This window comes from Osmerus mordax, chromosome 1 (genome assembly GCF_038355195.1).
Source record: "Osmerus mordax isolate fOsmMor3 chromosome 1, fOsmMor3.pri, whole genome shotgun sequence".
Classification (NCBI taxonomy): Eukaryota; Metazoa; Chordata; class Actinopteri; order Osmeriformes; family Osmeridae; genus Osmerus; species Osmerus mordax.
Genome location: NC_090050.1, coordinates 14,336,449 through 14,363,710, shown reverse-complemented (window position 1 = coordinate 14,363,710; position 27,262 = coordinate 14,336,449). Strand labels below are relative to the sequence as shown.

Genomic DNA, 27,262 nt, shown 5'->3' with positions numbered 1-27,262 from the left:
CAAGCAAAGCTGTCTAACATGTTCCAAGCAGTCTGTTCAGGATGATGGAGCATTTGAGTTCAGTGTGTAGAGGTTCATGAAGACGTTCATCAAATCAGATCACCAGTGACGTTGACAGAAAAAATGCTTGTGTTAATGCACAGCTCTTGTGCTGCCCACTGTTTGGAAAATATGGTATTCTCTGTATGAGAGACAATTCTCTGTAAAAACAATTGGCAAAGAAACCACTTCTCCATCATCTTAGGTGTCTGGATGTTGAGTCCTCCTGACCCCAAGGTTATCTGAAGTGATTGAAGACAGATAGAAGATCAATAACGCTATAATCCAAATGTAACCATCTATTTAAAATACATCCCAACAAACCCAGGTTGTGTGCATGGACCTCTCCTCAGCTTTACTCACTGTGATCTGTCAGGCTCTATTTTAGACTCTCCGTTCGGCTTGTCGTTGGACTTCTGAGACAGGTGGGTGGACACTGTGGCGGCCTGCGCTACAGCCTTGAAGCTGCGCTTGCGTTTCTGCACATTCTGCTCAGGGTGGAAGATGATGACGTATGCTTTGGGGATGTAGAGCATGCCCAAGGACACGGTGGCACTAAGGCTCATGGACACCGTCAGGGTGGTGGTCTGGATGAACATCTGCATCAGAATGAAAACAACCCGTGCTTTTTATATAGGGTTATACATATCTATACCTCAGAGAATTGCCTCACATCATTATCAGTTCAATCAACAATCGATGAGGTTGGTCTCATGTAGGGCATCAAAAAATGAGTGATGAAATATCTCTGGTATATAGAATAAGGTTAGGGTATGGGTATGTTTAATGTTCAGGATTAATTATTTATGACCTTGAGTGTGCTATTCTTGGATGTCTGTTAGACATCTTAATGGTCACACATGGATAACCACAGAACACTTTCAGTGTTCTTTACTAAAGTCACTGATCCCAGGATGTTTTTCAGTTTAGAAAAGAATAGGTGGAACCGTGCTGTGCATTGGTCAGAAAATGTATCATCTTTATCATACATTAAACACAGATAGGAGCTAGTGTACTATACTATGCTTCACATTGTCCATTATCCCAAGTAGCAGGAATTCAATCTTCATCCTCTTGTATACAGTTTAAGTAAACAATTGAATGTGAATTCAAAATAATTTCCAACTCAAAGACTCCACATCTGCATGTCTTGTAACTCAACTTATGACACATGACAGTTACATTTAACATTAATGTGATCTGACAAATCAAAGTTAAGAGTTGCTTAATAATAATAATTTGTGTGTATAAAATAGAATATAACGAATGATTTGATCAGACAGAAACTACTGCTGTCCCTTAGTTCATTTGACCTCTTTTCCATCCTCCCCTCTTTGATTCATTTATTTCCCATCTGGAGAGGTGAAAGAATCAAAAAGCACCAGGGGGCTGGATCATTTCAGCCTGAATGATTCCAAATACATTTCTATGAGTCAGAATATAATTCAATGTTTAAAATATTCTCCCTGTTCCACTGCTTTGTTAGTTAAGAAATGACCCACAAGCTAAAGTGACCTGTGCCATTCAGTGAAGGGGATACATTATGTGACTGCCCCATCAAGCAAACATGATGTGACATACCGTACACTGTCGCACATTTGAAATGACATTTCCACATTTGTTCTTCTACACAAAATAAAGAATCTGAAATGTACTTGTTTCCTTTTATCTTATTTGAATTGGTCAGCATGAGTGAGTGCCAAACCTTCTCAGTAGATTGTGCTGTGCCAAAGAAGATAGGCACAAAAGCCAGCCAGATGATACAGGTGGTGTACATGGTGAAGCCAATGGGCTTGGCCTCATTGAAGGTCTCTGGTACTCCTCTGCTCTTGATGGCATAAACTGTGCAGGTCACCATCAGCACGATACTGTAGAGCAGGCAGCAGATCAGGGACAGGTCGGACATGTCACACTTTAAGACCCCTCTGGCAAACTCTGGATTGGGTGGTCTCTGCTCTTCATAGTCTATAATGCTGTGTGGGGGATCCACGGCAAACCAGATGAACACTCCAAGAACCTTAACAGACAGAAGATGAAGCTCATGAGCAACCATTAGCTAACTGCCTTTCATCAAGCCATGAAACCTTGAGTATAACATGCGGGCACGGGTTCTGTTCAGCGAGAGGCCTGGAAGCGACAGAACCCCACTCACCTGCAACGAGATGAGGATGAAGGTGATGATCAGCTGAGACGTGGGGCTGATGAACTGTGGGGGCGAGACAGACTTCTTGCCCTGCTCAAAGATGCGATAGATACGATTGGTCTTGGTGAGCATGGCCGAGTAGCTGATGCACATGCCCAGTCCCAGCAGCAGCCTGCGGAAGGCACACACCGCCACACCAGGCTCGGCGATCATCAGGAACGTGATGAGATAGATGAGGAAGATGCCCGTCAGCAGCACGTAGCTCAGCTCCCGGCCAGAGGCGCGGACGATGGGGGTGTCGTTGAAGCGGATAAAGGTGATGATGACTCCAGAGGTGGCCAGGATGCCAAGGATAGCCAGGAACACGGGGATGATGGCCCAGGGGGAACTCCACTCCAGCTTGATAATGGGCGTTTGTCGGCAGCCTGTGCGGTTCTTCAGTGGCCTCATGTCGAAGGGGCAGGAGTCACAGTTTAACTCGTCCAGCTGGTACTGGTAGCCGTCACACAGCTCGCAGTGCCAGCAGCAGGGCACTCCTTTCACCATCTTCTTCCTCTCTCCAGGTTCACAGGGGAAACTACATACAGAGTCAGGGATCTGACGGTCCCCTCCCGACCACTGCATCTCCTCTGCCTGGGGTGCATCACAGTTCACTCATTAACTCAATAAGCACAATGTTCAGACCAATAACAGTACCGATAGAGTTCACATTACAATGCGTCGGACATCATCAAATACAAATATTTACATTGAGTCGGAGATGATTGGTCCATTGGCCAATGACCCTATAACCAGGGTTGGTGGTGTTGGAGAGTTGATATTGGAATATATCGTAACGTCCAGGAGCATCCCCATTCTCATTGAACATGACCCCAGTTCCTGCACTGCCTGTTGGACAAATGAGCAAGCCTTTCAGTGCAGTGATGAAACAAGCAAGTAAAGTTTTTTTTTTTTTACTGAAGGATTGATATAGAAAAGGTAATATGGGTGCAATGTATTGTGAACTGCCTTCTCTGAGTAGATGTGTACAGCACATCTTACTTGGGAGAGGCATGCAAAAACAATCAACCATGGGTTTCCTGTGTGGTCTTATGCAATCAAGTCAAGGCTAACAGGCTGCTTCTTACTAAGGCTTCCTCTTTGTACAGGAACACAGGCTTTCTATACTCTCTGGTTTGTTCATTCCTGGTCCCTTCAGGCATTTCAATCAGAAAGAACGCCCATACAGGTCTAGGTCACCCACCAAGAGGGAACAGTAAATAGCTAATGCTTTTCATAGAAAGCTTCTTGAACTCAAACTAGTGACGGGAAAATGGGTTTTTATGAAAGATGAGGATGAAAAGAGAGCGAGCTTTGTGTATGGAGAGAGGATGCAACCCTGGGGAGGTAAAGTGCATTGAAGAGTTGTGTTGCTGTGTACTGTGTCTTGGTACATTAGCAGAGATCCCACAGCTAATGCAGAGTGCAGTCTTCAAACTGACCTACTTTCCCTTATCCTCTCACCAAACCATGAAGAGGCTTTTGTAAAACTGGTTTGCGGTTGTTTACCAATGCGAACGTGAACTACTCCAACTGCAAGTCAAATGTATGTGTCCACAGTGTCAATTCCACCCTACCATTGAAGCTGACTGAGCGTATGTACTGGAGCAGCATTCTTCCTTCTACTGGGTCCATCTTTTCACATACGCCCATGTAGCCAGGGCAGAGGTCAATGTGCATGCTGTGCAAGGCGTGGGCCATGGCGTACACCGCGTCAATCACAAACTGCACCTTCCCCTCCTGCTCGTACTGAGAGTCTCGACTGATTCTTTCCTCACCTGAATGATGAAGAGAGGGTAGGAGACATGGTAGAATAGGTAGTTTGTGATACAGGTGGAAACACAAGAGCAGCTTGAAAGAAAATCTATATCAGTGATCTACACATACGTTTGTAATGTCTAAAAGATGACCACTGTTCTTACCTGTACATTTTCTTTTCCCAGTGTCATACTTGATACCTGGTCGAGTCAGTTTACATTTGAAATCATCCTCCCAGAATTCGGCAAACCAGATGTTCCTTCTGTTGTTTTCTAGAGATCTTGAGGAAAAGTACTGATCGAACCCTGAGGTGAGACAGTGACACAGTATTTGAATTATTTTTATAAAAATGAACATATTGTCTTAATCATGATATTACGAAACAAAAAAGTACATCAGTCTGGTGTCTATCTTTTAAGTGTTTAATAAATAGTTCACATTAATTGGTAAATGCATACCATCAATGGAGGCTCTTTTAGGGAGAATGGTGACAGCTCCCTCAGCCACATCCTCTTGGTCCAGGATGGGAGAGCTCTTTGCCCCCCAACTATCCGAGCCCACAAACAGGAAATGACCTGTCAGATTGGCCTTTTTTGCTGCCTCTAAGACCCGTCTGTAAGAAGAACCACCAATTTGTTTTTCCACTTAGCATTACTGTGGGTGTCATGGTTGAATTATATCGATGTTTATTGATATAAATAGGTTACTTACTTGATATCATCCTCATTTGCGAAAATTATGACACCACGAGCATTAGATGTCTCCATCATCCTCTTGATAATTTTGTCAAACTCTCCTGGTTTGGGCTCTCTGGGAATCTTAATGGATTGAGCAATGCACAGCCCTCCTACATAACACATGCAGAATACACACCTTTAAGGCAGTTCCTACTTAATTTAGCTAGAAGCATGGATGTTGAAGAGTGTATCTGACGAGACCTGAATACACACTTGCATACTAAGGAGATTGCTATTCCCAGGTCAATAATATTAGATTAATGCAATCTGTTTTAGACAACAGTTGGTAGTCTCAGTGGAATAATCTACATTTGCCAGACTGCTTTTTTCCAGTCTGACTGTAATGACAGAGTAATGACTGAGACTAAGTCGTAATTATTACCACGTAAAACTCTAACAACTAACTCAGTACAAACCTGCCTCTCGAGATATCTGGAGGAAGGCATCAACTCCGCTCTCTCCATAGTTTCCCTCGGAGGCCAATGTGGACACGTAGTTCCAGCCCATGGCCTTGACAATGTCCACCATGGCCTGAGCCTGGTAAGAGTCTGGAGGCACTACACGGGAGAAGAACTCATAACGGCTATTGTCACTCAGCTCAGGCGCAGTGGAGGCATAACTGATCTGGGGGACCTGGAAGAAACAAACCATGACAAATTCAAAGTTAAACGGAAGTCAAAAACGGGATTCTAAACATGATTCATCAAACTGTCAGAACAAAAACCTACAGAGTTTGTAAACCTATGACGTAATACCTCTCTATATGACAACTTGTTAAGCGTTTTGTTCCCAAAACTGCACAATCATGGAAGGTGCCAAAATCCCTTGCAGAGTGAAGGCACTATTAATCCACTGGGAAAGAGTTGTTTCTACAGGGTGGAATCCAGAGCTTTACCTACTGGTTGGCAATGCAGCAAACGTCATGCAGAAATACAGATGGCACGAGCCACTGCAGTAAAAGCATTTGTTTAGAAAAAAATGAGATGGATGAGAAGATTAATTTACTGGTGTTCTACTTCCTTAATGATACAGTTTATGTCAGTAGGATCGACTTTGACCCTGCTAATGCCCGCACATGGCTTAATGAGAGGTTCTTTAGAGGGACGAGGAGAGAAAGGTAGACACAAGGGGTTGTGAAGGGGGAAGGAGAGAGGGGAGAGAACCATTTCACAGATTATCTGGAAGGATTATAAGGGTTTTAGTCAAATTATGTTAAGCACAGAGAGAGAGACATAGATCAAGAGCCCAGAGGAAGGTTACCATTTCTCAGCTGTAAGCCATACAATATATTTAATTTTGATGGCCACATGTGGGACAGATTTGCTGCTTTAATTCAACCCTGTCATCTGCACACCAAACCATCAGACCTGCATGCTACATCACAGGTCAAATGATGGTCCCATGGGAAAGTCAAACACAATTATGTCAAAGCAGTAACATACTTAAGTTATTTAAACTAATTGATACCTATCAATTCCAAATGTCTGGACACAAATGGTTCAACTATCAGAAGTGTCCATTCATTAATCTTCAATCCCCTATAAAAGACCAAACACATATTCTTAAATCCCTTCTTTTGTACCAGGCAGACTCTCTAATGTGTATGAGTGGTATTTTAAATACGTATAAAATATGAATCTACATCCAATGTCATTGATTAATGATGTTGTACAGGACATTATTTTTTTTACCTCTATAAGAATTTTGCCATAATATTTTATTCCAACAAATCCTGAAACCTAATACTACCAAATCAACTAGTAATTGAGTGAAGTTTATGAGTTCAAGTAAGATCTTCTACAGGTACTTTTCATAACCATTTAACCATGCCTATAGTTACTCATTTTTGCTGTAAATACTATTACAAAGACACATTTCTTACTGTGTAAACATTGAATTCAGACGACAATGCAAAGATCAGAAGGATACATACTCAGGCAACTGTTGCTCTGAGGGTGCTACACTGCATGATGCATTTCTTCATGTAGCTTGTTTTAGCAATGGTAGCTATGTTTGACTTTAATTTGTGTTCTTCCCTGAGCTCCAACATAAAGGTAAATGAAAGGATGGGCCATCAAGTGGGCATCAGACCAGAATTCTAAGCATCCATACATCAGAAAAGCACATATGGACTGAAGAAACCCAGCATTTAGTCAAATCTGTTATACACTGGTTAAAATGTGTTGATATCCTAGAACCGATGTCATTTCTCTGGCCTGATGCTCCATTTTCAGCCCTAGGGTCCTGAGCTGCTGAGAGGGGCTTAATGGAAGATGGAATCTATAATTCTGTAGTTAACATCTGCCTCCATACACAAGCTGACTCCTTGGCCGGCTAATAGCCTGACCCTGTATAAAGAATGCCTCAACAAGTGAGAGGCAGAAAAATAAAGACAGGGAGCTGACTTTGTGGGATCAGAGACGGCAGATTGGACATAGTTAAGAATATCGATCTTCATCATATCTAGATTACTACAGTTGTAGGTCATGTCACTAAGTCACTGATTATGTGGCGTTCTATGGGATTTAGACGGACTCTGTGTCCCATCACTGTGATGAGCAGTGCAATCAATTATCACAGGTCAATCATTTCTAAACAATCCACAATGCATTCAATAAACACACTCAGCAAATGACAAGGATTAACTAGCTGTGTATAGAGCCATTCATAATGGATTCAATAGTATAATGATACTCCTGATAGCATGTAATTTGCTTCACGTCAATGGACAAAAAGTAAAGCAATTTGAACGATAAAATTTATGTTTTCTATGCAATTTTACCCCACAAAATATTGCTTTTGACAGTTCCATCTCTCTCTCTTACTCTTAAATACTTCAACAGTGTTCTCTCCTTTCATAATGAATCAATACTTTTTCTTTCATTCCTTTGCATTGCTTTACAATAATTATTACTCCAAAACAGCAGCAAATTAACCCTTAACATGTCCGATAGCAGCACTTTGTTCCCCTCCTGGACCATGCATAAGTTAGATTTTAAGTTTCAACAGCAGAAATTCCAGCACAGACCTTAAAACAAATGTGTATCAGCCACTATAAAATTCAGAAGCATGATCAGATGACTAACAGAATGTATTGTTGTCTATGCGATCATGCATTGGCTGGGTAAAGGTACTGATGTATAAAGACGAATGATAGAGAATTCTCACCGAAAAGAGTCTTAGTACATTAGCCACCATGATTGACACAGAGCTGCCGGAAGCCCCGATCACTCCGACCACTCTCTCTGGCTTGGCGATGATGGGTGGCTCACCATTGGAGCAGCGCACATCTGAGTTGTCCTTCTGGATGAGGGCCTGGACAAAGGTAAGAGACTGCTCCAGGGCGTAGGTGTCCCTGGAGCAGGTGTCCAGGATCCTGGCCCCCAGTGTGATGTTGGGCAGCAGGTCAGGATCACTGTTGATCTGGTCCAGGGCATACAGCATGGCCTCCATACGGTGGATCCCTTTCTCCCTCTTGATCTCCCCACATGGCACACCAGCAGGGCCCCGTGAGTGCACTGGGAACAGTCCACCCAGGGTGATGTCCCCCTCAATCTTGATGGAGTGGGGCTGGGTCCCCTGCTGTGCCCATGACCCTGGACTAAGACCCTGGACCAGCATCCATAGCAACTTGAGCCATGTTGTTGAATGACCAGATAATGTAAGAAGTTGAGACGTGTGGCACTGCGATGTCATGATGACGGCCACAAAGTTCCTGTGTTCAGGGTGAAAGCACCAGGCCCCTTAGAATCAATTGGAGGGGAATGGGAACAAGTGTTAAGTCAGGAGTTTTATTTTACCATAGTCTCAACTAATATGAAGGAAGGATGGGTGAGAGGTTATACAGTGAAGTACATGAAAACCTCAAAGTAGTCTATTCCTTTGCAGCAGATCAGTGGTGTTCCATCTGGCTCTGTGACTTGATCACGATGATTTGAAAACTAATATAGCCACACTAAATGCTTTGGTAATGTACATTTTATATTATTTCTTATTCAGGTAGACACTGCTCTGCAGTCAGGATCTTAACTTAGGTACAGCATTGAAAAGAAAGACAATGCAGAACTGCATTTGTCAACAGAAAATCAGGTTGAATACAATGGTTAGCACTTCCTTGTGAGTATTCTAAAAACACATATAAAAAAACTGATGAAGTTAATTAGTTAATGGCGACTGGCAAACTTTTTTCACAAAAGGAAAGCTCAGGACATAACTCATTACATTGGTTGGAATTGATATGCTTGCACTTGACTTGACTTATGCTGCTATTTAACTGACTCTGCAGTAGACTCTGAGGTAAAGACTTGAACATGACAACAATGACTTAGTCTCAACTCTGAATAGTAGCCATCTAGCATGTATCTGTAATTTACGCATTACACATTGTATGGCAACCATACAATCAAGTGCCAATTTTTCAGTCTACGGTATTGATTGTGAATAACAAAATATAAGAAACAAAGAAAAACAAACAGCTACTTTACAGCAAACATACTTTCTCTATGATGACACAAAAATCACTACTACTATAACTACCTTCACATATACCCATATTTTAACATTATTATTCTTCAACTGCAAATACACCAACATGATAAAAACACAAACTTTAATCCTGCTGCTAAAGACATTTTATAAATGAATGTAATATTATCTTTAAAATCCAAGGTCCAAGGTGTACATGCATTACTTTAAATATAGCTACCACACTGACAATGATGTGGCTGCATACATGATGCATTGCAGAAGTATGGGAACTGTCATTACCTGATCATTCCATGGTGACTGGTCTTGCTTTGCTCACTTACGTGAGCATTCCGGAACAGACCTCTTCCCATATTCAATATATGATGTTTTGAAGGGCCATTAGTTTGATTCAGGAGCAAAAAGTCCATCCACTGTCAGGTCAGATACTCTCAGTCCTTTCACAAAATATGTATATTACAATAGAGTGAGAAAAAAATAGTTTTAATTTACAAAAACAAATCGAAAATGCTGGCTTTTGAGGCTTTAGAGTACAGCATCATGGCACAATCGCAGAAAAGTGAAAAAGCACAACATTACGCCAGTGAGATTCTAGAAATCACTGCCAAATCCTTTAAAAGCTCTCTCACTCACTTTCTCTTTCTGTCTGTCCCTCTCTATCTCTCTCTCTCTGCCACTCCCCCTCTGTTGACCCTTCTCACTCTCCCCTACTTGTTCTGTCTCTCGCCCTCTCCCTCTCTTTCAGATGAACACTTTTCTCTCTCTCCCTCTCAGTCAGTGCACTAATGGGCACAGATTGGGATTATAATGACTGTAGGACTATGAAGAAAGCTCTAGGTGGACTAGCCTATATTCTCCTGCAGCACAATTTATCCCCCCCCCCTTCATGATAGAGTTCCATTACACTGAGAGGAGATTAGATGGGCAGTGATATCATTCACATATTCTGATAAATATACCTGTTAATGGCACTGTTCAGTACAGTGAGGAACAGACTAGAACAGACTAGATTCTATATTTGATGCAAATAAGACACTTCATATCTTCAGGATCAGTTATCTTATTCCCATAGTTCACACCTCAATGATTGTTATCAATCATTTCCTGTGGAATTCATTAAATACATGTTGTCCCCCACCAGTGATGCAGTTCCCCTCTCGGGTGAGTCAGTGACTAGAGTGCCCTCTAGAGGCATACAGTCAACATTACTGTGTGACTAACGCACACACCAATCCAAGGGGATGAAGGGGTATGGAAATCACTTCCCATCATCACTTTCCATCAGGCCTCTTATCTCTCCCTTTACTACCACTTTGTGTCGTACTAATGAGATGGGTGTTTACTCTGCAGCTTATGACAATCATTCTTTTTTTTCATTTTCATTCAGTCACACATTCTAATCCAAACAAGACTGTCACATTTGGGTGAAATCCTGATCGGGCTATTATTTACGACAAGCCACATACCACAATAATTACAAGTACATTTATACAGATGTCTAGTAATCATTGAGAGGAAAGAGGAATGAGAAATAGATACATGGAAAACAGAAAGAGTGGAGATACTCTTGAAGAACTTGATGGTGTTGTATGTGAAAGAGCAAGTGATGCTTAGGTTATACCTCTAGGTCGGCTTGAATTTGCATCGCAACAAACAGGTTTCAGTACTCATTGACAAAACCCCTAGCACTGGGTCTGTGTTCATCTTTAGTCATCATTGCAATGTACATATCTGAAATGTAAAGGTATATTAGTTAAACGATAGTCAAAAGACTGCATCGTTTATTTTTGCAGCTCCATAAAATGATGGACGTAATGAAAACAACCATGGTTTTCTATTTAGGTCATGTTAAGTGGTAATGTTCAAACAAATAAGAGAGAATAAATTGACGGTATTAGTACAAATAAAACAGTTTGAAGTCTAGTAATTTAAAATAACAGAACACAACGTTATATATGCTCAAGGCTAAGAAATAATAAGGGTGCACTAATCATGACTCATTTATTTTCATTAGGCAATCCCCTCCCTCCTGCCTTTCCCTTCCCCGTTCTCTCATTGATGACTTCAACCAAGAGGTATAGTGAGCAAGCCCCCTGTAGCACATCACTTGTCATTGGCTAAGTGGACCCCTATCTGTATCCATAATTGAGAGACACTGGTCTAGAGAGCCAGAGGAGAGCAAAGCGTGGACAGAGTTTGGTTTAGAAAGGTTGGGCACAACCATTGCCTTGTGGACTGCAAAGAAAATAGTATGTATCACAGTCACACTGCCTTTTTATTCAGCTAAAAAGTAAAAAGAGAAGATCCATTGCACAAACATTCTCTGGAACTCAAACCCATGCTTACTCAGTGTAGTGGTGGACAAACATGGTCCACTGAGTTTAAACCCCATTATCATTATTGGTCATCAGTGTGCTTTCACAGAGTTATTGTACAGTGATAATTGCAGTGATTGTTATTTATTTGTCCAAAGTCAAAGAAACAGACTGAAAAATAATCTGATATTTCCAAATAATAATCTAATATCCAAACTTCTTAAATTGCATTTACATTAAGTTTATGTTTAAGACTTCGGATGAAACAGGATGCTATGTGGACAGGTCCAGGGTGTCACGCAATCCCCTCAGTCATTTGACAAGGAAACGGCATTGGAAAACATGTTCTTGCCTGTAATGCTTATACTAGATCTTCTAGTTTTCAGCTGTTACCTTCTATGATGACCCCCAAACAGCACACATGGCTGTAAGAAACCATATTAAATATCAAAGTGTGTTTAGATCCTTTGCAACGCAGACATGTGTGTGTGTCATCAGAGACATAGGTAGAGCAGACAGAAGCCTATGACAACATCCAGGGGTGTTTCAGACACTGGGCCGCAGTGGCTCTTTTCTCTGGGACAAGCTCCAGCATGGTCAGTAGAAAGGAACTGAACTGTGCTGCCTGTTCCTGTGGCCACTCATACTTGTCCAGCAGAATCTCACACAAACTCCAAGGCTTCAGTTTCGAAATGCGCCGCAACTGGCCTAGACAAGACACAAGGTTGGGAAAAGGTTACATTTACAACCTTTTGTATAATCTTGTTGCTATGTAATACTTCCACGTGTTTCTATTCCTAGTAACAAATGACCAAAAGGTAAACACTGTACATAAGTTTACCTTTGTGATTAAAGTAACGCCTGGAATGTTTTCCAGAAAGGGCAAAGTGAGATGGTAGGGGTCCCAGTAGCTCAATAACGTGAGCGATGTGATCTAGTAGTACACAACAGGGTTAATACCTTGCCACTTCAACAGCAATGTATCCCATCAAGCAGATGGAGAGAGTGAAAGAGTATAAATGCAGTATGTACAGAAGCCAAGAGAGCCAACATACCTTCTTCTCGAGAGTAGTTCTCCCCTGATTGGGGTTCAAAAAGATATTCTCCTGTTGCCAACTCAAAAGCCTTGAAACAGATCAAATACAAAACAACCCACTCATATGCTCTGATGTCATAGTTGAAACATTAAGCTAAATGTTGTCAGGTGAATTGAACAAATACACCATCCGAAAGGAGACAACTTGCAAGGCCTTCACTTGATTTGCAAGGCCTTCACTTGATTTACAACAGCCAATACAAACTTGACTAAGAACAAGGTATCTTTATTTAAGAGCGTGCTGTGAGTTGTTGATGTGTGGCATCCTTTGGAGCTTCTCACCATGCAGGCGGTGCTCCAGAGGTCAGCTGGAGGGCCATAGTCAGCTCCTATCAGGACCTCCACAGAGCGGTACTGACACGTCTGGATGTCCTCTGTGAAGTGTTTGTGCTGGAGAACAGATCAGACTGAATGTGTTGGATCAGATGCATCGCCATTACGTTAAAAAAAGCTTGTCTCCACCAACTGTATTTAGGTCGAGTCAGTGTGAAGTACTTTGTCATGTGCAACTGTCAATTAATCACTCACCACCCAGCAGGCGTTTCCCAGGTCTGCGATCTTTATGAGGACCTTATCAGCATTCTGTGGTTTCAGAGGATTTACCAATACATCACTTTCACTGTGTTCTGAAATATAACCAAGAATAGATATGACTGAATAAATATACCAATAATTCTATTTACAGTTACTTATTATGAATAATCAACATCTAGGCTTGAGTATTACTTGAGTTGACTATCACAACAGTGGGTTTAAATAAGCCATAACGAATATTGCAGTACATAGCATTATACTCAGCAGTGTTTCCATATAACAACAGCTGAAACCTGAGTAGGACTGACCATGTAGCAACTGAGGTTGACAGTCATCCGTAGAATAAGGTAACAATGCAGATCTAGACCCAGAAGTTGATGACTTGGTAGTCCTTGCATGGGCAGAGCTGGGTATGGGGGAGAGGGAAGGGTTCCGTTTGTGTTCCCTCTGATGTGAAACCGATTTCCTGCTGTCAGTGTTTTTCTCATGGAGCAATGTCCCTCTGCGTGTGGTATGTACAGGACCTGGAAGCTGAGGGGGAAAGATTGAACTGGGGGAGCTACAGGAAGCGTTGGTATCAGAGAATGATACGTGAGGTTTTGCCCTCCTCTGCAAGTCAGCATCACTTGCTCCCTCCTGCAGTTGTTGATGTTTCTTCTCCTTCCTTGACAGTTTTTTCCTCCGGCTGCGGGAAACCTTTCCACTCTATGAGCACCATCAGTTTGATAAGAAAAGAACGGTCACATTTCATCATACTGAGATGCAGATCTCTGAGTAAAAACGTTAATCACATATTTCACAGCAACATCAGAAATGCAATTCATCATGCAGGTTAATGATGTACCTACAGTGAAACAACATTCCATTATTGAAAGAGTGACAATTCAGACCATTATAAACCTTAATTGACACCTCAATCAGCATTCCTGACTAAACACAAAACACATCAGGAAGCATTTGTAGTTGCAGTAAGTGCTAAATAAATTATGAAAAGGGGCAAGGTGCAGTGAAGAAACATCCAAAATGAATGGATTTATGACTCAACCATCTTACCCACACCCCAAGAGTCTGGACAACTACAGTCAACTTCCCCAACCAGTTGGACATACTCTTAACAGGCATGTCATCATAGGAAAAGTGGAAGAGACATAAATGTTTAGACAACTAAACCTGGTCGCGTCGCAGCCGTAACGCGCCACAGACGCATCCAGTGTGAATACAAGGAAGAAGTAGAGCATGCCATTTGCTGGAGACTTGATTATATAATTACTATCTGAAGTGACAAGATGATTCAGTTTCATGTTTCATACCTGTTTTTCTTTTGGACTGTTGTTCACTGGCATTCGTAGAAGAATATCACCAGAAGGCACAAGGAAGCATAAATAAAATCTTTAAAATATATTTGTCTAATTTAGCATCTTAATACAATTTAATCTCTACAAAACAACATCAGACAAACCATCTTGAAAGAGCAATGTATGGTTGTTTGATACCTGGAGTGCAGAATATTAGAGAGCAACACTAACCTAAGGAGCTGGTGGGAGTAGGGGACACTGGAAGCTGCCAGAGCTTTGTGTTGGCTGCCAGCTCCTGCATGTAAATCTCATCCATTCTCAAAAGGATATTCTCCGGCTTGATGTCTGTGTGAATGATCTTGCATTTAGTATGCATATAATCTAAACCCTGGAGAACCTGTGATACAAGACAACAATAGTTATACACTACAACAACGTAACACAAGAAGATCATTCCTTTCCCCCCCCCCCCCAAATAAACACTCTTGATTCTAATGTTCAGATGCAGGTGAGTGGGTACATAGAATAAGAACAAAACCTGTTTAAGTATGCTCTTGACACAGGGTAGAGGGAGGCCAGTGTAGTTCGATTTAATAATCCACTTCAGAAGCTGGTGACCCAGAACTTCAAGAACCATGCATATATCTAAAGAATTGTTGAATTAAGGAGATTGTTTTCTAATCACAATCTTGGATTTTAATATAGGTCTAACTTCTGGTATAGGTAAGTTTATTTAATAGTTTTTAAGCTCTCAATCTTGGCAGATCATCTACTTTAACATTTCATGTAAAGGATACGCTCTCCATTTTCCCCAGAAATTCTGAAGTCATCAATGAGTCGCACAATTGCTTCTCGTTTAGGATCTGTTGGGTCAGTGTCCCGGACCTACAAACAATAGGTAACTGGTAATGTATTACTCCATTAATGTGAAGTATTATTACATGCTAGGAAACTTATAAGACTATCATATCAAAATATATCCAAAAAAGTGTCAATTTACACATTTAAGTAGTTTGATTTCATCCAATGCCGTTTCTGTGAAGGTCGGAGCACTCTTCACCACCTTCAGAGCCACAAACCGCCTCTTACTACATAATGCATAGACAATGATAAACTTTAGATGAACTTGCAAATGTCATTTGGAGAATTCAGAATCATTCAACAATAAGACCAATGCTGTGATTGTACTTACTGAATGTCCCAGCAGAGCCATACCGTGGAGAAGTGGCCCCATCCCAACTTTTTTACCACTTGATAACGATCAATGAATATCTCTCCGATTTCCACTGAGTGGTACCCACCTGTTTTGAGAAGTATAGCTTGTAAGATGCTGATAAACTGGTGTCAAAAGTATTTACTTTCTGACTTCCACTGACTGTCAATCATGATTCATTTTGTGTTATTTGTGTGTGAATTTGGGAGTGAGAAATACCAATGCAGTAATCTGACAAATTTTCTTGTTCCTCGTCATCAGATTCAAAAGGCTCCGTTGAAGGAGGATATGGATCTTTAGGGGGTGGGCTTGCAGCCAAGGTTTGGCTGGAGGTAGCTATCTTGGGGGTAACTGCTTCAGGTGCAGGTTCGGGATTGAGGGATGGTTCAGGGGTAACAGGTGAATTGACAGTAAGGGCTGATATTACAGCCGCATATCCAGATGATGGTTGATTGGACATGGTCAAATGGATTATGGAAAACGTTGAGTATAGATGTTATGCAGAGATTGCTGGACAGGCAAGTGGCAGGTCAAGACAATGTAGATAATCCTTGAAAGACTTGGGTATAAAAAGAGACAATTAGGTAGGCTAGTATAGTACAGACCAACACTTCCATAATTTAAGCGTTGTGCTTTACACGTCGTCTAGTGTTCTATAACACTGTCTGTTATGACATTTAAATAGGACAGCCTATGTGCAAATGTTTATTTTTAGCTTGGTTTCAATGAATGGCATGTCAACGTAAATAGCTCTTCGAAGCTGGCTAAGTTTATCCAACGTTACTGACTAGCTCGTGTAGCCTACTCGCCTGAAACAAAATTTGTCACTACTTAAACTAGCCAATAGTTTAGCTTAATAAGTCATTTATATTTAAGAGGCCCAACTAGATTTAGTACTAGGAGTATCTGTACAGTAAACGATACAGGGGTTTGGATGGATATGGCACGCTTGTTCTGTCCCCAATAAGCACACGAATGGGTTTGTTAAACTCTATATAATTTAACCTATTAATAAGTGTATGCTGCTGCTTGTTATCATAATTTAAAGGTCAAATGTAGCTAGTGTTAGCCATCTAAAAGTACAGACAAGAACTCTGACGTTTGGCGAGGACCATGCCGTTGAAGCATATAGTAAAAGCGGTTGGCTTGAGGTTCCAGCATGGTTAACTACCAATACGATAACATTATACATGCTGATAATACCAGTGTAATACTTCAACATACTCACAATCAAATGTTGTCCTCCTATTGGTAGGCTACAGCTAGGAGATTGTTATGAGGACTGTCTGGACGGCGTTCTTTCACACGTTCGTCTTCCGTGCAAGTCTGACTGCAGCTTCGAAAAAATACATTAAACATCATTACGCATTTTTTTACGCACACAACAAATTAATACCATTGGCATAGGCTACACGTTCTAAATGTAATATTTCATATTTTTTTAAGCCATTGTGACCATGTTTCATAATGTTTAAAAATGTTTTTACTTGAACAATCAATAACACCGGACCCATCGGCTTATAGCTTGAGTCTCCTCTAAACTGTATCTAAACGTTACATGAAACTTTGAGGTTATCCATTATAGCCTACCTTTACACAAGCATGTACACGCTTATTAGGCTATTCTTATCATGTTCCCCATATTTGTGTCACAATAAATGTTAGTGTCTAAATAAGTTAAGAGACAACATGCATATAAAAAACTGCACCGTTCAACAATTCAATTCAACATGACTTTAATCTATAAAATGAATGCACCCCGTCCATGTTATTCACAAAGCATATCCCTCACTTTAACTAAAGTGGTCACAGGCATAGAATAAATGAGTATAGCGGTATACTTTATGGATAACGATTGACCACTTCTAATCCATCTGCCAAATTACACCTTGTCTGTCATACACACTAACCAACACTAATCTCCTGCTGGTGCTGAGAACAGCATGGGATTGTCACACAGAAATACAAAAATGTATTAAGTTTATGAATATACAATATATAGTTGCAATAAATTTGCCTTTGAGCTACATTAATGTTAGTTTACTTCATAGACTTAAGTACATTACCTGAAAAATACATTTACGACCCCAGTGCACAGCAGTTTGGTCATTGATTTCAGGTTTTACTATCTGGAAGAACCTCTCACATTAAATACAGAATATGAAAACACCAACATTTGAAACTATACAGTACCACATTCCACAATGAGCTACATACATACATGAGCAGAAAAAAACGTCAGCTTCTTAAATAAATCATGACATTCATTAGTCTTTTCCATGAATTAATACAAATAAAATGATCATGGAGGTGATGCATATGGTAGACTTCACTGCAATAATCAATCATTAGACTGTTGCTGTTAGTAATTCCATCATGAAAAAGAATACCCTAGCCCAACATTGATGTTAAACAGATAGTAGAGTAGAAAAGTAAATAGGCAGTGATAAGATTTAGCATTTAAACACACATTTATCAATGTAAACAAAATAAAGTCATATGTGCACCAAAAATGTTTTAGCTGGCAGGAGACCTGCTCCTGACATCTTTCCATTCTATATAGCCCTATTCTTTTTGCACTCCTTCCATTGCCTAATGGGGAGTAAATGGAAATTTAGAATACAACTGATTCTGTTACATGATATTCCATACAGAAGGTGGTAAGTAGCCTATTATGCTAACATTTTAAAACTTGGTGTTAATTGTATTATTAATATCGAATCTACAATATATTAACTACCAAATAAAATGTGACGCTGTATGTAATCTGTTTGACCATTAGATACCCTGTTAGCGTTTTACTTTGACCTTAATCTCAGCGTTTATTTTAGAGTGAGGAACAAGCTCCCCTTGTCAATACCTTTGTAACAGGGGGTAAGGCATGAAGACATTAAAGTGCCCCATATGACACAGACACAATTAAGAGAATTTCATTGATAACAGCCCTCATGTAACTTGCCGTACCACTATCCCTTCATTTCAGCAGCCACAAAATAGATGTTGTGTTTAGACCCTATGTACAATGTATAGTACCTGCATATAAGAGTCACAACCGATGACATCATAGATGTCATTGTCAACCCAATTTCGTGAAGTATTTTGACCTACTTTATCCAATTGTTAATGTTTGCAATAAAAATGATTAAACAAACTATTTAATGGATAGGTTTTGTTTTTAACACTGAGACAAAACATGTATGCTACTTTACGTCCCTTTAAACAAATAAATCGAGAACAAAAAGCATTTATGAATCAATGGAAAGATGTATACATGAGACGTGTAATATCCATACATTTTGTTAAAACAAGTTTACACATTCACTAGCTTGTCTTAATACTTTTAGATGATATGATTCCATATTACATACTGTTGTATTTCACAAGACAAATGAGAAATAAATTACCTCTTTTATATAACTATAAGTATACTTTATATCTCAGATACAAAATAGCCATTTAGAATACATATACAATAATTTCATTAAAAAAGATACCTTTTTAGAGTTAATAGGAAGGATCTTGTTGAGTAGATTTTGCCCAGTAATGCCATACAGCTTTTAGTACTATGTTATAAGAATATTCTAGTACACCAACCCAGCTCTAATGCAAATCCTCTTCAAATTTCTGGAACTTAAGTCAAACTTTGTTGGGCGTACTTAGGCATATAGGAAAATGCATTTTGCTATATGCCTCATATAGCAAAATGCTAAAGCTCAGCTTTTCAGACTTTATAGCTACAGTTTTGTCCATAAGTATTTTTCTATTGAGGTTAATAATGTTTTTATCTGAGGTCACTTTTTCTTCAGTGTGTGTGTTTGTGTGTGTGTGTGTGTCATGTGCATGTTTGATAATGTAGATCTGCTTATTTACACCAAGGTGCCTGGATCAGGACTGGGCTCCTTTGGAGTTGTATCTTGCATCTGAGGAAGAGTGGGCTCCTGATAGAGGGAGAACTCCATTGACCTACCATAAAAAGGATGAAAATCAATACAGAACAATACAGTTAATTTCAAATCAATCAATTAAGTTGAGAAATACTCACCTTCCATGCAGTGGGTGACCATGGAAGCTTGCTGACTGGGGCATTTGAGATCTGTGAAGGTTTAGTGGATCACCTTGGATAGATGCCTGGTGCACCAATGGATGTGGGTGAGATAGGCGAGAAACACCCGCTTCATGGCCCTTTGAGGAGGCAGGGGTAAATCCTAGGGCATTCCTGAGGTACCAGTCTCTAAGACCCTCTAGTGCAAGGGCTTTGTGCAAGCTCCGTGTTGAGTCCTCTGGGGTAGGAAGAGAGAACTGTGGGGGCCTGCGGTTGAATGTTGGGCCCAACAGATCAGTCTGATAAGGGTGCAGGTTGGGGATAGAGGAGGTGGTGGAACTTGGGGCAGGGTGGGGAGACTCGTAAGCAGATAGCAGGATGGTGTCCTGCTGATGTTGCTGCAATGGGATAAAAGGCCCACAGGATTTGGTCCGGGTAACTTTGACTCTTCGCTGCTCGGCATTGCAGCCACGTATCACCATGGGGCTGTAAGGAGACGCAACACTGGGGAGGTGCACCTGTGAGTGGGAGAAGCCGTTGGTGTGAGGAGGTACAGCAGCAGTTGAGGATCGTGGAGAGGAAATGTCCTGCCAGATTCTGCCTGTTGACTGATAGAGCTGGTGCTGCACTTGCATCTGCTGTTGTTTTCCCCAGATGTAATCCATCAGGAGATCATTATAACCACCTCCTGCCCCTCTGCCACCCATGGATAGGCGCATTTTGCTCTGCTCCACTAAGCCGTCCAAGTGTCTCTCTGGGCTGCCCAGGTGAATGTGGCGCAGTTTGCCATCGGTGAGGGAGTCAGAGCTCTTGTAGGGTCCTCCCCTAGAGGGCATCCCGTTCCTTGGGGCAGGGTCCTCTGGAAGGCCAGAGCGGTCTAGCAAAGCTTCAGAGCTGTTACTGCGTCGGGCACAGGCACTGTATGGGCAGCCTCTGCGCTCCGAAGCGGACCCTTCCTGGGCCAGAGGGATCATGAGTGGTACATCCAGACTGCCTGACCACTGCTTCAGAGCAATCCCCCCTGGGACATCCGATCTGTTAAAGAGATGGAAAACACATCTTGTAAGCCAAGAGCTTAAATCACAGGTCACATACAAAATAATTGCCACAAAGTGTTTCGACAAATAGCTTAAGCTGTTTTATAAAACATTATATAAAACATAGAAAATAAAACAAAACCCTTTCAAATTGAAACGGTTAAATTATTTACACGTGCTACATATTAAGCTGAAACAGTGACCAGAAAAACGCAGTATTACCTGACATGAACACTGATGGGAGCTGTTCGAGCCAAGAGGGGAGTGACAGGAACACTTCTGCCTTCCACATTAGATGCACTCCTTGGTAGAGAATGACTAGGGCTAGAAAACAGAGTACATTGGACAAAGAAGCATAGCAAGGACTGTGCACACACATGCACGCACCAAAAATCAAGGCTTCTGTGTTAAACGTAACAGTACCTAACAGAGCTTGTGACTGAGTTGCGACGTGTCCTCATCTCATAGTAGATCTCCACAGGGGACAGCTTCCTACTGATCCTGTGATCAGGGCTCCCCAGTGTCAGGCGTTGGTGAGACATAGACCTGTGGTCCACAGCCACACCAGGAGACGACTCCTCTGGGGGAGGAACACCATGGGATTTAGGCCTATGTAACTAATTCAGAGCTGAAAATGAACACTGTTTTACAGAGATGAACAGGCAGTAGGGGTGTAAAATATATTGTGGAACAATATATGGCAATACAAAAATTGTACAATACGTATCGTCGAGTTATGGCAATATTTCTACAATATGACGCCCGTTTGATCCTATTGGTTGAGCTACCAGCACGCGACTCTGCACCTGTGTCATGCATGCATTCATTGCATTCACAGAAATCGCTTGAACTGAATTAACTAAATTGTATGTACAACAAAGAAAGTTATTGAAAATGTTTTGGAAATAAATCTGTTTATTGAATTTCAGTTTCATTTTAAACAAAAATCAAGATATTGTGATACGTATTGTATCGTACACCCAGTATCGTGATACATATTGTATCGTGAGCTGAGTGTATCGTTACACCCCTAACAGGCAGGTCATTTAATTCAGAAAAGTATTTTCAACCATCTCTTCAACTCTGTTCTCAATGAAATGTGATCGATGTAAATTATTATTAATGGCTGCACAATGTCCATCAATTCATTGGATTTTGGTGTATGACAATTCTGCTCTAAGATGACTGATCTTAATACTTTGACATTAGCTAATGTTGAGAATTGCCTCACCATTGTCATGTGATGTTGAATCTGACATGGAGCTGGTACTCTCTGACATGACAGCATCTTCTAGAAAAGTAAAAAACACAAACTTGTCATAGGGAAAAAGGTCATAGGGAAAGCAAGCTCCTCAATGACCCAATACAGTACAACGTATCCTCATTCTCACATTTTATGGCAGAAACTATTCAGATAGGATTCGCTTTTTTGTAAGATACTTCTATCACACCTGTATGGCATCCACGATGGACAGTCCTCTTGCTGTTTGGGGCATTTTTGTCTGATTCGGAATTCTTGTACAAAGCTCCACTGAAGAGAGCCTTCATCTGTCTTTTCTGGCCTGACTCATCCTACAGAAAAGAACAAGGCATTTAGCTATGTGTTGACAGCCGATAAAGATATAGTACAGCTTTTATATTTGTTCTTAGTGTTTTAATACCTCTCCCTTAGAGATAGGGGCCAGACCAGTCCTGCGTTGTACCAAGGGAGGTCTCTCTCCTGTCTCCAAGGGGAAAACATGTGGGAGCTTTCCAGTCAGCTCCTGAAAAGGAATTGTATGTCAAAAGTCACATAACCACAACAGGGCTTATTAAGAAGTAACTAACACAAATTGATGACATACAAGAACATTTATAGCATCTATACATTGAAATAGTTGCATTGAGCAGTACATTAAAATACTTTACATTGCACTCATAATATAATTGTAGAGAAGCTGAAAGGTATTTGGAGTAGAAAAAAAGTGTGAAGCAGTAAAAAGATAAAAAGATGCAGCCGTAAAAAAAGTGTGAAGCAGTAAAAAGATAAAAAGATGCAACCGGTCCCTAGTATTTCAGGCTTTGCGTATGGAGAAATCAAGCAAACATTAATTTACAGTTTTCCATGAGAGATGCAGCTCTGATTTCACTGCTAAAGTTAGATTTTTTATTTTGATATACATCAATCAGGTTCAGAGATGTTTCAAGTGGTTCTGTCTTACATGGCTGTATTACAATACAAAATATTTAAATTGTAAAGATTTTTTTTAACCATTTTTTCTTTCCGCCAGTCATACAAAATAATCAAAAGCAAAACTAACCGCTTCTAACAAACAGACTTGTTTCAGTTCTCCAACTCGACTACTCAGGAGAGCTTCGAGGGCTTGCTTCCTCTCCTGCAGTGATAAGATGCGTTCTGCTTGCAGTTTGGTGTCCTGACAGCTTTGAAGATCTGTGAAAGAAAGACACATCAGAGATGTGTCAAATGTGTCAATAACATGAGTGTGTTTGAAAAACCACATAATAAGGGGACAGTTCCCCATCTGGGCAGTTCTTTATAGCTTACAAAAATGGTTTGGAAAGCAACTGGTATGTGGTAGAATAAGTGTATCACTTTAGTCTTTTCCCAAACAGGCATGTTTACAACTATTTATAAGATTAATTACAACAGTGCTGTTAATGTTAACCGTGAGTCAACAACTCAATTTTGGCCTCAGCTCCCAAGAGAAGACTACAGACTGGTTTCACACCAGTAACTGCCAAGAGACAAACCACAGTTCATTTTCAATAACCTTTCGGCTTGTACAAGCATAATCCACTGATCAAAATAGATCAAATGAATAAAGGAACAGTGCCCATATTTCAGTAGGCTATTGACATGTTGAAACTCACCTGGAGTCCCCAAACCCATTGATGTGATAAGGCGTCCTTTAACCTCCATGTGGTGTGATTTGTGGGGTCTTGCCACTCAAACTCCCAGCCAAAGCTTCACCCGCTGAAAGAATGTTCGGTTGAATATCTTAATTTTGACATCTGCACCAAAGGATGGCAAAGAAAATATATATACCTAACCTTAAGTGTCAGTGTGTTCTTATTCAGTTTTGATTCCAGGCTTTTATTCTTTGGGGAGGGGGGGGAGTATATATTGTTAAGTAAGGTAACTAAACAAGAGATAAAAACAATCATCTAGCAACAAATGGAGTCTGAAGAATCAATGATGTACAGGGAAAAATCTAAACCATGTGTTTCATTCCTCAAGCGATAAATAATAACTTTCACAAAGAGTGTGGAATAAATCTAAGTCTAACAATAAAAGTAAGCAGCACGATTCTGCTCTAGAAAACTGCCACCCCAATAGAATTAAATGCGGATGTTTGTTTCTGTCTGGACAACAGACCCCAATATTGTGGCCATTACAAAGCAAACAATATTTGTGAATCTGGCTATGTATAAAAATAAATAAACACAGTCCAAATTATAAAGAATAAATCCACAGAGGGTAGATCTTCATGGCCAAAATCAGTGGTAACCTTAATGTACTCACTAAAAGCGGTACCACAATGTTAAGGTTAGTATAACTGGTTCAGATAACCCCTTTTTTTACCACCTGACCTATAGGTAAATGTTAACTGAACACTTAATTCTGTCTTTCTCACTGTCAAACCAAAATGTATTTCCACTGCAAGAGAATAATTTGTTTTCAATATCAATCTTGAGAATGTCAATGGATGCTTGACCGATTTTCATATGAAAGCATGCCTCAAATATCCCCATTTAGTTAACATGAACCACAGGCTTTGGTCTTGGAATTGGACCAAGTATGTTGTACAGGGTGTGAAAATCCCACTGTGTGACCTCCTATTGACAGACAAAGAGGAGCGGATTAAACAAACAATTGTCACAGCAGTCATTTACTGCGGGCAACTGCTACTGTACTCAGTCAAAGCCCATCACTAGTATTAACTTAAATCTAAAGATCCAATTCCTGATTAACTTCATCGGCAGTGGGTGTGTATGGATATTAAAAGATGTACCAAATCAAATCTCTAACCATAACCAAACAAACAGAGCCAAGAGAAACAGTTGTTCAGCATAAGATGAGGAGACAGAAAGGAACAGCTGGTTCTGCTTGAAGGGAACTGAGAAAAGTGTTGGCCAGAGCCAGAAGGTATAGCCATCGCATCAAAGAATGATTCTCTCCACATCAAGAACAGAAGCACAGCTAACAGTAGTATCTCCTACTCCACAGTCTACACTATTAATCAGATCAATAAAAACACAAGGCTAAGAAGGCTGGGGGTTATATTAAGCTCAGATCCTCTATTTAGCAGTCCACACACCTGTGAGAGCAGCTTATCAGACAGTATGAGTCAGGGGTTGCAACTGGTGTGCAGATGTGTGTAGAAGTCCAGGCACAAGAACACTGTAAAGCACAACATTCCAGAGAAGCTCTCAAGAAACAGGGGAGGGTAAATGAATGTCATGATAAGGAGACCACATATACAGGTAGTGAGAGTGTGTTACATTGATATAGAGATAGCGGTATCAAGTAGCCTACCATGTTGATTAAAACATGAAGTGCACTGAGACAGGGTTGTCCCGGTGCAGCTTGCATCCCGCAAATAGAGATCAGGGAAGGGTTCTGGAGGCTAAAACAGTCAAAGCTCTTTCTACCAACGTTTCAACGTGCTTAACGCCAACAAATACTGTCTCGACCTGTATAGGCCTTCTCTGAAGTATGAATAATCCGGAGCCAAAAACTTCATAAACCCTGTGAATCTCCATTTTATGAATAAATTGTTTCTCGTCAGTAGGCTGTCAGGTTGTGATCATTTGGTTTTCATGCTAACAACCTGATTCTATAACTAATTCTAACCGAAACTAACAGAAATGCTTACATCAATTTTATCTAAGGCCACTTGAGTAGCCATAAGTCACTAAGGACAGGTGGCACCGCTCCTATGGTGGCGGCAGCTAGTGTTGACACAGCTGCCCCTGATTGGAACTCCCTAATTCTAAGCAAATGGACTAAAATATGTACACACACACACACACACTGCCTTAAAAATATCCAATAAAAGAATAATTTTATAGCAGAACTGTTAAAAGTGTATGCTTAGGACTGTGAAGAGTACCAAGACCTGTACATCCCTGAAAGACTCAATCAACATGATTTAAAAACACGGCTGGAAAACAAGACATGCTTTTGCACAACTCAGTGTCCAGAACACCAATTCTGAATAAGAGCAGTCCTTGATTCCTTATCTTTACAGACCAAACACAAGTGCGTAAGCGATAGCAATATTTTGATGGCTCCACCTGGATATTGGTGAGATGGGGGAGTGAGTAATAAAGAATGGAATGTGGCCCCAACATCCATGGGGATTACTACAATTCTCCTCTCCAATCCTCTGAAACACCTGAAGCGATTTCTCTATGTATCCCAAATCCTTTCCATGTCCAGGTCATTTAAACCACTTTACACAGTGCATGTAATCCTTGCTGGTGTTGGAGGGAGTTCAAAAAACACGAAATGTGGAGCCACAGTTATAGTCATGCGCTCCCAGTTGTCTCTGTATAGTAATTCTGTGTACAGTGGGGTACACACGTTTTTACTGAAATAGCCTACATTACCACTTGGTGATGCCATAAAGGTATAAGTAATCTTGGTGAATGCATGTCCAACAGACAATGTGCGTGTTTTTATCCACCTGTGTCAAGACCCAATTCTAGGCCCTTTGAATTTTAATTAAACACTCAATTGACCATGGGGCCTGCTCTTTGAAAAGGAATAAGATATTCATCCCAAATCAAAATCAAGGTTGGGAGAGAGCATAGAGGAAAGAGAGATGTTGCCTTGAAACTGCAACACCAATCATCCAAGGGAAAAAAAGGCCATTCACAAAGCTTTTTTGAATAGTATTGTTCGATTGGTTGCCGTTTTCCAGACCCCATTTAATATAAATGTGAGCGTACAAAGGCAAAAGTTACCACCAGTCCAAAAAGAGACCATGTAGAAAGACTGGAAAATCCCCTTCTCATAACATCAGCTTTCCAGACAGACCAAAACTGTACTAGCAGTGAATTACCCCGAGGCGCTGTCCCAGAGAACACATTGGGACAAGACCCTCGGATCTAGGCTGCCTTGTTCAAGAAGTGTTTATGCTAGTCCGGCTGGGCTATGGGGGTGACTTGATTCTAGATTCTATGATGTGAAAAGTTATTGTACATTGAGGTGAATATGTTGTAATAGATGGCACAATATTGATGGGCCTGAATCTGAACACCAGCCTAATAATAGTGTATGCAGCAAAAGATACTGAACATAGGGACATGCTTTGCCACAATATTACTCAAACATGCTACGCCATCTACTCTTAATGAGGCAAAAATTATGTCTGGAAGATGAACATAATATAACAACATGGATTAGCTGTGAGGTTAAAAATAATCATTTGGTATGTTAAAATACATTAACAACTGCGGACATGTGGCAGCCAGTCTCTCAATTAAGCCTCGGTAAAATGGTCTGCACAGTAGGCTGTCATAA

General features: G+C 40.7%; 3 protein-coding genes across 3 annotated transcripts; all 3 read right to left on the bottom strand.

Moving 5' to 3' along the window:
- Nucleotides 1-182: 182 nt before the first annotated feature.
- On the bottom strand, nucleotides 183-7,928 carry LOC136951825 (metabotropic glutamate receptor 6-like). Its single transcript, XM_067246475.1, has 11 exons — nucleotides 7,885-7,928; nucleotides 5,133-5,349; nucleotides 4,691-4,826; nucleotides 4,438-4,592; nucleotides 4,144-4,284; nucleotides 3,799-3,999; nucleotides 2,931-3,070; nucleotides 2,192-2,815; nucleotides 1,745-2,056; nucleotides 403-638; nucleotides 183-281 (listed from the first exon to the last, which is right to left on the bottom strand). The coding sequence occupies exons 1-11, from the start codon at nucleotides 7,912-7,914 to the stop codon at nucleotides 278-280; spliced, it is 2,196 nt and encodes a 731-aa protein (XP_067102576.1). The 5' UTR covers nucleotides 7,915-7,928; the 3' UTR covers nucleotides 183-277.
- Nucleotides 7,929-11,394: 3,466 nt separating this feature from the next.
- Nucleotides 11,395-16,948, bottom strand: LOC136940967 (SRSF protein kinase 3-like). Its single transcript, XM_067233321.1, has 15 exons — nucleotides 16,883-16,948; nucleotides 15,874-16,213; nucleotides 15,634-15,742; nucleotides 15,442-15,529; nucleotides 15,239-15,326; nucleotides 14,980-15,086; nucleotides 14,673-14,838; nucleotides 14,457-14,482; nucleotides 14,200-14,256; nucleotides 13,455-13,851; nucleotides 13,141-13,238; nucleotides 12,895-13,002; nucleotides 12,572-12,641; nucleotides 12,358-12,450; nucleotides 11,395-12,224 (listed from the first exon to the last, which is right to left on the bottom strand). Exons 2-15 carry the CDS (start codon nucleotides 16,112-16,114, stop codon nucleotides 12,040-12,042), a joined length of 1,833 nt encoding a protein of 610 aa, XP_067089422.1. The 5' UTR covers nucleotides 16,115-16,213; nucleotides 16,883-16,948; the 3' UTR covers nucleotides 11,395-12,039.
- Nucleotides 16,949-19,520: 2,572 nt separating this feature from the next.
- ccdc120b (coiled-coil domain containing 120b) lies at nucleotides 19,521-23,653 on the bottom strand. The gene is made up of 9 exons (XM_067244760.1): nucleotides 23,605-23,653; nucleotides 23,034-23,164; nucleotides 22,395-22,496; nucleotides 22,185-22,305; nucleotides 21,965-22,024; nucleotides 21,157-21,313; nucleotides 20,956-21,057; nucleotides 19,697-20,731; nucleotides 19,521-19,617 (listed from the first exon to the last, which is right to left on the bottom strand). The coding sequence occupies exons 1-9, from the start codon at nucleotides 23,651-23,653 to the stop codon at nucleotides 19,521-19,523; spliced, it is 1,854 nt and encodes a 617-aa protein (XP_067100861.1).
- Between the last annotated feature and the right edge of the window lie 3,609 nt (nucleotides 23,654-27,262).